At 41.9% G+C, this 13,051-nt stretch overlaps 1 protein-coding gene across 2 annotated transcripts in view; it reads left to right on the plus strand.

Moving 5' to 3' along the window:
• LOC130553851 (leucine-rich repeat and immunoglobulin-like domain-containing nogo receptor-interacting protein 3) overlaps window positions 1-8,771 on the plus strand; it is a 47,510-nt gene extending 38,739 nt beyond the window's left edge. The window contains exons 2-4 of one of the 2 annotated variants that reach the window (XR_008962916.1): window positions 1,031-1,529; window positions 1,719-8,461; window positions 8,556-8,771. Coding sequence is in view for 1 of the 2 variants with exons in the window: in XM_057333031.1 (XP_057189014.1) it covers window positions 1,059-1,529; window positions 1,719-3,062 (1,815 nt within the window). In the remaining variant the exon portion in view is untranslated. Of the gene's footprint in view, window positions 1-1,030; window positions 1,530-1,718 lie in introns of both variants that reach the window. The other variant, XM_057333031.1, reaches the window with a different exon arrangement.
• Window positions 8,772-13,051: the final 4,280 nt, after the last annotated feature.

Raw genomic sequence — 13,051 nt, forward strand, 5'->3', positions numbered from 1 at the left:
AGGCATCGTCCGATGCCAATTTGGTAGACATCGCCCAACCCTAATTTAAATTGATATATTAAAGAGATCTCATCTGTGATTTGTCTTTTCTGTGGGTAAGTGTGAAGAAAAGCAATGACCACTTTCCTGTGTCATTTTTCTAGGTTGCGTCAGTGTTATATAACATTCTTAGCACATATCTTGAGCAGCCCGTCTCGTCATTTCAACACTGAGATCATAACGCGTACAGCGTACTGAATGCTAAACACAGTAATGTCACGTGAGATTTTCCCTTCACTTTTACATACAGTTGAAAAAACTGCGTCAGTTCGTTCAGCACACACACACTGTCGTGATTCTGCCTCATCTTGTCATGTCTGTCTTGATCTTGTGGCAGAATCACGGCAGGATCCCTTGTTATGTGTGGAGAGAGTCATTTTGACCCTTTCGGTCTTTGATACTCTCTCCGGTCCTTGTCTGTGTTCCCGCCCTTTTGTATCCCTCGTTATTGGTTGTTGATTAGTTCATGCCCCACACCTGTTCCCCTTTGATTTGTCCCATTATTTAATGTCCCTGTGTTCTCTGTCTTGTGTTGGATCATTGTACTCTGTCGTGTTTCATGTGGGTGAGTTCTTGTCCTGTTAAGTGTAGTTTAGTCTTGTGTAATATGTAGTAAATGTTATTCTTAGTCTTGTTTAGTGTAGTTAGGCTTTGTCCTTTTTATACTGTTGTTTTACTCCCTCGTGGGTTTTTGTTTTGTGTGTTTTATTATTTATTAAAAGCCTTGTTTAACCCCTTACCCGCTGTCTGCGTTTGGGTCCTCTCTCCTTGTCTCATCTCACCCGAGATTTGTGACACACACACACACACACACACACACACACACACAATGTGTTTAAGTTATATCTCTCTGTGTGCTGACACCGCATACTTCGGTGTTTCATCTTGTGTGAAGACAAGCAGACCGGTTTTATTTTATTATTATTGAGGCTACTCTGTATGTTTCTCAGTGTCTCTCTCTCTCTCTCTCTCTCTCTCTCTCTCTCTGTAGGTGTGTAGAGTGAAGTGGAGGGGGGCTGATGGCTTCCCGGTGGGTCCTGTGCTGGTTGGGGCTCATGCTGGCCTTTATGGCCCTCTCACAGTCGTCTCAGGGATGCCCGCCGCGCTGCGACTGCGCCGCTCAGCTGCGCTCTGTGTCCTGTCAGCGCAAGCGGCAGTCCGGTGTCCCGGAGGGCATCCCGACAGAGACGAGGCTGCTGGATCTCAGTCGAAACCGCTTGCGTTGGGTGGCCCCCGGAGACCTGGCGCCGTACCCGCACCTGGAGGAGCTGGATCTGAGCGAGAACCTCATCACCACGCTGGAACCCAACGCTTTCGCCAGCCTGCAGGCCCTGCGCACGCTGCGGCTCAGAGGAAACCAGCTGAAGCTCGTGCCCATGGGCGCGTTTGCACGGCTGTCAAATCTCACCACGCTGGACCTGAGCGAGAACAAGATCGTCATCCTCCTGGATTACACCTTCCAAGATCTGAGGAGTCTCAAAAATTTGGAGGTGAGGTTTTTAATTTCTTAACTTCAATCGTATTGATGTTTGATCGCCGATTTGACAAATCTGAGATTTAGATGAGACATTTCTATTCGCTTTCCATTTAATCTCTGTGATGTCTAGGAGATATTAAAGAGATTTTTATTTATTTCGCCCAGTACAGTTACGTTAACTTCACTTGTGTGTGTTTTTCAGGTGGGTGATAATGATCTGGTCTACATATCCCACAAGGCTTTCTCAGGGTTGTTGGGTCTCGAGGATCTCGCCATTGAGAGATGCAACCTGACGTCCATCTCAGGCCAGACTCTCTCTTATCTCCGTAACCTCGTGACCCTTCGACTCCGTCACCTCAGCATCACCGCGCTCGAGGACCAAAACTTCCGCAAGCTGTCGGCACTGAGAGGCCTGGAGATCGACAACTGGCCCTATCTGGAGTACGTCTCACCGCTTAGCTTCCAGGGTCTCAACCTTTCCTGGCTTTTCATCACCAACACCAACATCACGTCCGTACCGTCGGCGTCCTTCCGAAACCTGGCTTACCTGACGGCGCTCAACCTCTCCTACAACCCCATCTCCACGCTTGAACCATGGGCCTTCAGAGACCTCATCAGACTGAAGGAACTACACATGGTCAACACTAACCTGCTCACCGTCGAGCCTCACGCTCTCGGAGGCTTGAGACAAATGCGAGTTCTCAATCTGTCCAACAACGGTCTGGTGACTCTGGAGGAGAGCTCCTTTCACTCCGTCAACAGTCTGGAAACCTTGAGAGTGGACAACAACCCTTTATCCTGCGACTGCCGGCTGCTCTGGATCCTGCAACGCCGGCGGACCCTGAACTTTGACGGCAAGATGCCCGTGTGCGCCGGGCCGGCAGAGGTGCGTGGGTACGCCCTGAGCACCTTCGGCGATTCGGCGATGTTCGATTACTTCACCTGCCAGAAGCCGAAGATAAGAAACAGAAAGTTGCAGCAGGTGACGGCGCACGAGGGCCAGCCGGTGTTGTTCCTGTGCCGGGCGGAGGGCGAGCCGACGCCGGCCATCGTCTGGATCTCTCCGCAGAGAAGAAGGATCACATCGAAAAGCAACGGCAGGGTCACGGTGCTTCCGGGCGGGACGTTGGAGATCCGTTATGCTCAGGTGGTGGACAGTGGCACGTACATCTGTATCGCCAGCAACGCCGGCGGCAACGACACCTACTTTGCCACGCTGACGGTGAAGGGCCACGCGGCGGACCCCTCGCTGTTCGCCAACCGGTCCATGTATTCCACGGACTTCAACGAGACTGGTCTGAACAGCACACGTGTTTTTCTCAAGTTCACGCTGGACCTCACCACCATCCTGGTGTCCACGGCCATGGGCTGCATCATGTTTTTGGGGGTGGTGTTGTTTTGCTTTCTGCTGTTGTTCGTGTGGAGCCGCGGACGCGGTCAACGCAAGAACAACTTAACGGTGGAGTATTCCTTCAGGAAAACTGAAGGCCAGACCACCACCGCCGCTTCCGGAACAACACGCAAGTTCAACATGAAGATGATATGAAACAACGCAGCCAGGGGCACGCTGGGGGAACGCTAACACACACACACACAGCGCTGATGCAGAAACACAACGGCCTGTCGCAATCTGACATTAAACGATAACCTTGTCCTCGATGCTCTCACAAACGCTTTATTGTTATTTCTGTTGCCGCTGACGGTTATATAATTGAATATTTTCCGTTTTAATGCTGCACTTTGCTTAGGAGAGGTCATAGTGTAAACACAAAGCCATAGTAAAGTCTCTGTTCTTGGTTTCCTTTGACTTCTCATGAAACCAACGACATGTAAACTGATCATTACCAGAGACAAATAAATCTATTGCCATAATGTCCTCCAATATCACACCCACTTGACTCTCCAAGCTTGAGCTGAGAGGAGAAACTAAACATCCGTAAGAAAGACAACATCTCAATTATTTCTCCTAGACGTCAATGAGAGGAAATGGAAGCTTGAGTCTCATTTGCGTCTCGGATGTTTCTCCTGAGAAAAAAGGGAGTCCGAAATCTCACAAACGTCTCTATTAGAGTTGAGAAGGGATGTCAACAACGCGTCGAACTCAGATTTGTCAAGTCTGCGATCAAAAGTCAATATCATTGAAGATCTCAATATCAACTCAAATTGACTCGAATCCAGATTATTTGACCTCTGCCTCTATTACACTCTCATTTGATTCTCTTTTTATTCCTCCCAAACCATTTTAGGAGAAACGTCTGAGACCAAGTTGAGACTCAACTGAAAAACAATCGAGGGCAATAAATTTGAGCAATAAAAGAGGGCCGAGGAACTAAATTTGATGTAAATCGCTTGGTTTTTAGTGATCATCATACTCAAAGATGCGTCATAGAAGCCGTTGATGTTCTGCGTTGAGCGTCTGTGTGGGTTGGGATGAACACACCGGCCGCATCGCTGTAAACACGAGACCGCGGTATCCTAACTGCACTACCGTGAATTCATCGTGTTTGACGTGTCTGATCCGGACTGATGAGGGCTTGGCTGAGTGTTTCTTACCCACAATCCCCCTCCATCATTCTGAATCACACACGTGCTGACCACCGGCTAGCCTTCATGGGGGGAGGTCGGCCGGGTGTCACGTCTGCTGGACGTCAGACGCAGAGAGACACACACACACACACACACACACACTGAAAACCCTCAAGCCATATGATGATATTTGTGATCAGGAGGTTTACAGCAATAGTTTCATTGATTCCCAACAGAAAATACGAACAGACGTGATTTTTTATATGCGCAGGCTTTCGTTGTATTTGCAATAACTGTAAAGTAATAACGATGGCAAATTGTATTTTTTTATTCCGAGTCCTACGAGACGTTTAGTCATGCAGGATTCTTGATCAAAATGCATTTACTGTTTCTCCAGATCCGCTCGCTGTGAATTCATTTCTCATCAGTAGCACTTGAAATATTTTCTGCCAAATATTGAATAAATAGACACATCACCTCTCTCTCTCTCTCTGACGGTCTTGGTTTTTGGCGGCCGGTGTGTAGACGTTTCTGCTTCCCCCGCCCAGTCCCCCCCAACACCCCCCATGTCACGTCCCTTTACCCCCCCCCCGACTGGGTCTCGATGAGGGAGGGTCCCTGGCTGGTGACGTCAGATGTACACGAAATCACATCACCCGTCTAGTTCATGTGTCTTTGACTGTAGAGGCTGTGATGATATGTTTAGATTTATAAACGATGTGTTTTTGTACTTGTTCTTTTCTTTACGACTGACATCGTTTCGTCGGTTTTCAGCACCGCCGCTGCTTGATGTAAATGAATGAATCTGTTAACTAACGCCGTAAACCAGCAGCTGCTGTTGGAAACACATCGGTTAACAAGTGAACTACAAGAGCCATAAACGATCCACCTGTCCAGAAATCTGCGTGCGATGACAAATACAGTCGAATCTGCTCCACGTCATGTGTGCAGGCGACAAAAGTCACATCTGGAGAGAATATTTACTGTGTAGTTTTTGCTTTAATGCCCTCTTAGGTTCCATTAAACCATCAAATGTGACGTGTAGGGTACAAAATGAAGAACAACTTGTGTGAAGGTGACAAAAAAATCAGAAGTGTTGCCTGTCGGGGTTTTATTCTCATGTACAAAAACACAAAGAAAACACTGATGATAAGCAAACATTGAGTGGTCTTATCAGTTGTTTATATATATATATATATAGTTTATTTCCAAAAAGAGATAACTCTGTTTTGTTTTTTATTGTGCATTAATGAATATCAATCAAACTGCAGTTGGTTTGTTTTGATTTAAGCCATAATAACTCTTAAAATTACAGCTAACTAACAGAATAAAAACATGAGAACATCATAAAAAACATGATTTTTTGCAAATAAACTCTTCATATATAAATATATTCTTTTTATTAACATAATGTAATGTTATATATACATATCGCCGCTGTCCTTCCAAAACCTCGGATGTCCAAATTCACTCTTTTTCAGAAAATGGAAAAAACACTTCTTCATCCTTTTATTGGTTGAGTATTTGTAAAACAAAGTGACAAACATATAGGGAGACTAAAATAATAATAATTTATGGCGAAAAATATAAATTCCAAATGCTGGAGATACGAGGTTTCAGAAGGGCGGCAGCGATGTGTTTTTCTCCTGGCTCGGCTCATGCTTTTTGTGTTCTTTTTGTTGCCAAACCTCGTTAAATTCTTCACAGCTACACATCACGCAAAGATCATCTTCAACACATTTTTATAATATATTAGAAATAAGATGGCATCGTTCACAAAGACAGCAAGTCTAAGCTCGGTATAGTTTGACATCACAACATTAATTCATTCTTTGTCACACGTTGTATTTGACATGCGGTGTGGTGATAACCCGATGGTGACGTTTGGCACATCTGACTGTGTTTCTTGACATCAGGGAGCGTTTGTGTCCCTGGTTACACATCTGGATTTGGTGGTGTAAACATGTCAGGTTTTTGGTTTTGTGTTGAGTAGCTGGTTGTTCTCAGACCTCACCGGTGATGTTTTGGTGATAGATGTTGTCTCTGTGGCCTGTGTTTGGATGTTGTTTTAGTTTCTGTTAGCGTTAGACTCGTGCAGTCAGTGATCGTGTGTACTGTAGTTGATAGAAGGAGAGATCGGAGGCTCAGCCGGGACAAGCGCCCGGCGTCCTCTCATACCCGACCCTTCATCTGCTTATTCTCTGACTGACACTTTTAGGCAACTCGATGATGTGAAACGACTTCAAACCTTCATTCCTGATCTCGAAGAGTCCTCGGCATTTAAGTGGCAAATGTGTTTCTGGATGTTTTTGTTTCTCTTCGAATTGAATATTGAGGCCGTGCACAATGCTTGACTGCATGAGCAGAATTCAGACTTACCTTCATTAATTGAATTCATTTGATTAATAAGGGAAAATCATGTGGACACATTATGTTATTATGAAAAAAATGTACCATCCAGACCTGTTGCTTGTACTTTTTGTAAAATACTACAAATACCATAGACAAGCAATGGTCAATTTGTGGTTATCACGGGTGAACTGTGTAACCACGTTTTTTGTTCTGTTTATAACCATGGTTCATTTTCATAATGTAAAAAAGCATTTGAGTGATTCAAGAATCGTTGACATTTCATTTTTGTTTTATTTTCTTAGTCAAAATGTTCTCCATGCTGTTTGCTGCCTCAGTTTAAACTGGAATTTTTTGAAAGCGTTCTCGGTTCAATTCTGGATTGTTTACAACCCTGTCGTACATGAAACACGCAAACAGGCGTTGACATAATTTATGTGTGTTTGTGTATAAAATGCACAGATGATTTTCAGAGAGAACATGATGATATAATTTACATTTAGAGTCTCTCTAGCGCCCCCTGTTGAGTGTCTCTCTCTCAGGCTGTACCACTCTAGTCTCATATAGACTATATGAACACAGACAATGTATGTTTTGTTGACAATCTTCACAATAGATGAAGCACATCACTCTGAATTTGATCTTCTCTTGTCTCTTTAACATATAAAAATAATTCATGTGTAAACATTCCCATAGACTTACACTGTAATAGGGACCCGAGCCATAGCTACAGACCAGAATATTCTTCACACATGATTAATCTTAAATAGATTTGTGCTCATAAAACAGACTAGATATTAATCTGTATTGGTATATTATTTACCGAAAATACTGAATTGTGACGCACATTGGCCTGGTGATGTGAATTTGAAATGTAGCTTTACTGCCATCTGGTGGTGAAGAGCCAAAGTGCTTCATGTCAACCACTGAGAATCTTGATTTTAAAGGGACACTTCACCCAAAAATGAAATTCTGTCATCATTTACTCTCCTTCGACTTGTTCCAAATCTGTAACAATTTCTTTGTTCTTATGAAAACACCGAAATATATTTGGACCCCACTGACTACCATATTTGGAAATATTACTTTATAATCGTTTTGTTTTGTTGAACACAAACGAAGATATTTTGAAGAATGTAGGACAGCAAACAGTTCTGGGGCACTCTCTACTATTGTATTTTTTTCTACTATGGGAGTCAATGGGGGGCAAAATCTGTCTGGTTACACCCATTCGTCCAAATATCTTTCTCTGTGTTCAACCAAACAGAAATTCATACAGGTTCATCAGAGAATTAAAATTTTTGGGTGAAGCAGCCATTTAAAGCTCAACACCTGTCATCTGTTCTCTACTCGTGATGATATGCAGATCAAAATATGACTGTTAGTCCCATAAAAAAATCTTGTTGATATTTAAGGTCTCAGATAAAGGTAGATCACATGTAGTCTTAGATCTGTAGATTGAAGCCTCTTTAAGAGAAATTAAATGTGACGGTAGTGTAAAAGTGAATTTAAGGGGAATAAATTGTTCATATTTCTTCTTGTAAAACTGACAGTATAGATTTAAAGGTTTATGAATGCTGTTTGTTCAGACACTTTTCATCAGGATGTATGCATAAGCATGTTTTTTTTGTGCTTTTTTTACTCATGTGTACTTGTGTAAACTTCATCTGATGTGTTTTAAGCTCAGTGTGAGATTGGATGAAACATCTTTAGCTTATTAAACTTGTCTGAATCTATGAGCCATATTGTAGTGAGATGTTTTACTGAGCGTTCAGACCGGGGTTTCAGGTAATATGTCATGTTTAACTTTATGTTTGTCTTCCTGATCTGTTTGTTTCTACTAATGTGTGTGTGTGTGTGTGTGTGTGTGTGTGTGTGTGTGTGTGTGTGTGTGTGTGTGTGTGTGTGTGCGTGCGTGCGTGCGTGCGTGCGTGCGTGTGTGTATACATGCATATATATGTATCATGCCAACTTACTTGTTGTAAAGCAATATTCTTTTTCTTCTCTCTCCTACAGCGATGGATTATTTGGTGGACACTTGCTGTCAAATAATGTCATTATTACAGATTGGTAGGAATCTGAAATGTTGCCATAGATACTCAGATATTTCAGGTGAAACGTTGTTTTTGTCTGCTTCATAACATGTGTACCGTTTTGCCAAAAGGTTTACAGCACACGATGAATGAAAGCAGGTGCAGTTATGAATGCGTTTCATCCAAACATCACAGCGGCTTCAGTCTCGTCCAGAAAACAGTGAACGACTGTCGTTTCGAGTGTATATCTGTTATTTTCTATGCATATGTTTGTTTTATACTGTGTGTGTCTTGTCTTGTAAAAAGAGAAAAGATCTCTTATTCATAAAAGCATGTTGTACCCTGTTCACCGTCACGGCTGTGGTGTTTTGTCTTTGCGCTCATATACAGTGTGAGATGACAGAGATGCACGTGTTTCCTCCTCTTAGCTTCTCTGTTTCTAGACAGCACTGCCTCTTTGTGTTTCCCATCATACAGAAATTAGAATTAAAAGGGTTTTATAGTACATGCTGTTTTAAGATCCTTTCAGGATCTGAAAGTCATTCAGGTTTCCAGGGAAAACATTAATAATATTAATTAATAATAATTCTGCTGCATTGTTTATAATAAATCAAACATATTATTTTATTCACAAAGCAACGTTTACGTCAATTTTGTACCACCACATAGTTTCAGTTATGCATTGACTGATTAAGAAGTTTTAGTGTCGTCAGTTATATTGCAGTTATTTATTTATCTGTAAGAGTTTATTAGGCTATACTTGTGCTTCTGCATAACTGTTTGTTTTAGTTTAGACAGCTGCACACAGGGATGTATTAATTGATGAATTGTTCAAATTGATATGATATATAATGACAGTGAATATTAATTAAAAAAATGTTTGCCAGATTAAAATATGATAACCTGTATATTTTATTGCAGTACTGCAGTATCGCCACTGGGTGTCAGTATTTGACTATATTTTTAAACAATGGCACTTCATGGAGGATTTTGATTCTCTGATCTTCCCAAATTGCTGTGAAATTCCCCTTTCGTTCCGTGTTTTTCACTTCCCGCTGGTATGTGAATGCAAATACTGCATATAGTTGAATTCTTTATGATTTTATGTCTCTTCTGAACGCCTGTAGATGCACATGCAGTGTTTTTTCATGTCTGAGTTTCTGTCCTAATGTAAAACACAACGCTACTGTAACCTTCACACTTTATTCTTTATCACCTGCATAGAATTCTTCGTTCTTGACATTCTGTAGATGAAACCTATAGATTGAATGTAATGAAAGCCGTTGAACTGTAACATCAGAACTGGAGGACAGACGGGGATGCGCGTCTGAATAAATGACGTCACGTGCGCAACACCGTATTTTCTGTTCTCGGTCTTCAGAGATGTTTTGGAACATGACCAAAAGCTCAGTCAGAGGGTGTGTGCATGGGATGCAGTTGCCATGGCAATCTGCAAAGAAAATCTATATGATGCAGTTGTGGTGGAAGGTTTCAAAAATCACAAATACACACATTGCTCAGAGGTTTTACTTCCCAGTCATGAATCTCTACAGTGACATTCTCTCAAGAATGTTGTTCCTTTGTTCTTCTCCTTATTGGAAATTGATTGTCTTGTACCATCACAAAGACACGCGATACTGATTGATTCTGTGGTAGCGCGAGGAGGGGGAAGAGTCGCCCGTGGGGTGTTGGGTCACCAAAACACACAGAAGATTTGAAACAGTGAGTGAATCCCATGAAAACTTCAAAATCAAACAAACCATTAACAAATATGTTTGTTGATGCAGTTGAAGCCTGTATTTCGATTTTTTTGTATTGTGACATTTTTATGTCCATTAAAGTGACAGTTCGCCCCCCCCCAAAAAAAATCAGTTTTATGCCTTCACCCACACGTCTTGTCAAACCTGTGTGAGTTTCTTTTTCAGAACACAACAGGCGATATTTTGAAGAATGTCGATCATCAAACAACACTGACCTCCATTGACTTCCGTTGTATGAACACAAAACCACCTAGACATTTCTCAAAATATCTTCTTTTGTGTTCCAGTGACGAAAGAGTCTCATACAGATTTACAATCACATGAGAGAGAGTAAATGATGATTGTTTTTTCATTGTTGGCTGAACTGTCCCTTTAAACCGTGCTTTGAAGTTAATTCTCCGTAGATTCTCTTCTTTGTAGTTCTTTACCGCGTTTTTTTATGCCATCACCATACATCCAAATGCAAATCTTCCCTTCCACCCCGCCGGGTGAGTTTTGTTCCCCGCCTCTCCTCTCGCTGACCGCGACGTGCGAGTCGTCCTGCAGTCTCTGAACAGTTCGATTAATATCCATGCATAAAAGAATCACCAGCGTTTCCCTAACAACAGAAGAGCTGGTTTTCTCATTCTTTTTTCTTGTTTTTGTTTTTTCTTGTTTTTAAATATCAGAATCACTTGAACACACACAACAAACACTTCAAAACTGAAATGCATTTTCCTACGGACAGAAACGTGGGTCAATGAATGAAATAAACAAAAACAAAATTCCACATTAAAATAAAAAAGAACTCAAGTACATAGTCATTTGCCCCATATGACTTGTCCACACCGGACCGATAATCTCGCGCGTTTATCGTGACTAAACAAAGGGCGCCAATGTGAGTGTGCACACCAGGCGTAAAAGCGTGATTTTTTAAACGCCTCAGGCTCGTTTTTTGGTTTGACGTCGCGTTAAAAACTGGCCGACCAATGAGATTGCCGTTTTTGTTCAGGTCCCTGGAGCTTCTGAAGTTACAGTAAAACACGACTTGGTGGCGCTCAAGCACAAAACGGTCTTGCCGAGCACACATTGATGAAGAGGAAGCAAGATTAATTGTTCTTCTGTGTGACAAGCGAGTGTACCGGGGTATTTCTGATTTTCATTAAGCGCCATCGATGTCAGGGCGGGATTTCGCACGTTCACTCGGCTCATCGCCAGTGGAAATCGCTTGGGTATGAACGTTGAAAAACGTCTCGAAAAACGTTGGCGATAAGCGCGTGCGATTATCGTCCCGGTGTGGACAGGCCTTAAAGCTGATTGTGTGTTTCTCAGAAGGAATTCACAAGCTTTGAATTTCAGGCGGATTCCCGTCACTCATAGGTTTTAACAGCAGAAGTTTGTCTACATTCCAACTGCTCTGATGTCACTTCCATATTCAGTTGTCATTGACCTCAACTTAACAAATAAAAAGAGTTTCTTTTTAAGGGAGCATGCCAAAATCAACTCAACACGACAGTACAGAACAGTAAAAAGCTTCAAGTCACAATATTTCCAAAACTATTACGTATCACTTTGATCTTCTACTATCATCAGTGTGATTTCGTCAGATTACCTTTACATTACAAGGGTTTGAGGTATATCAGATTTGTCATTGTCAACACGTGCCTGCCAGCGTGAAATGACGTGATTGGTTGGGTTGACACGATCGGATCGCTCAAATGACCGATGGAGGCATATGATTGGACGGTCAGTGCAGACGCGCCTCAATTTTAGCACACACGCACACTTCCAGAATACTGTAAATGACACAAAAATAGCTCTGACGGAAGTGTGTGTGTGTGTGTGAATCCAGAGGCATCTCGACACATTTAAAACATCATGCTCCGGCCGAGCTCCTACACTATTCAAGAGTCTGTAAGTAAATAAATAGTCTAGATAAATAAATAAACCGACAAATAACCACAGCAAATAGAGAAACAACATTTTTGGTAAAAAACAACAACAAAGTGCTTATTTATCAGATGGAAACAGTGCATGAGACTCCTTCAGTTGTATGTGAAATATGCAGCGATGCAGATGCAGTTATGTTTTGAGAATGAAAGTGTGTTTGTGTGTTCAGAGTAATTCCACCCGTGGTTAAAGGATAAAGGCACTCAACATGTCCTGCATAGCTGCCACTTCCTTCACCGTGGCAATAATGCAGTCTGACTACTCTGTGTGTGTGTGTGTGTGTGTGTGCGCGCGTGCGTGCGCGTGCGTGTGTGTGTGTGTGTGCGTGCGTGCGTGCGTGTGTGTGTGCGTGCGTGCGTGTGGATTAACAATACTAAAAGTATTTTAGGGTTACCCTTACAAAAACGTTTATTTTCAGTGTACTATTTATGTACTTCTCAAGATTTAAAATGACACTGTCCTATACTTGACTTTTACTGTATACACCGAAAAAAACAATTAGTAGGATTGACTTAACATTTTGTGTTAATTTGCTTAATTTTTGCGCACGGCTTTCTAGAGTAAATTACACAAATGCGCGTGCAAAAATCAAGCAAATTAACAAAAAATTAAGTAAACCCTGCTTGTTCAGTGTACTTGATCTCAATCAAAAGATGAGGCATTCCAAGTGCTCTTGTAATCGTGTTTACTCACTTGATTTGAGTCGTCCGTTAAATATTTTTTGACTACTAGGAGAGTAAACATTAAAGTCTACTTTAATTTAAGTATTCAAGTATTGAAGCAGTAAACTATCTGCTTGTTCTTGTAGTACAAACAAATAAAACAGCTGTAAACTATGTGTACTCAGTGTGTTTACTTTTATAAACTAAAAAGTGGGACAATTTAGTCCAACTAAAGTATATAAGTAGTACACTGATGTTAGTACAGTATACTTGCTA

This window comes from Triplophysa rosa, linkage group LG5 (assembly GCF_024868665.1).
Source record: "Triplophysa rosa linkage group LG5, Trosa_1v2, whole genome shotgun sequence".
Classification (NCBI taxonomy): domain Eukaryota; kingdom Metazoa; phylum Chordata; class Actinopteri; order Cypriniformes; family Nemacheilidae; genus Triplophysa; species Triplophysa rosa.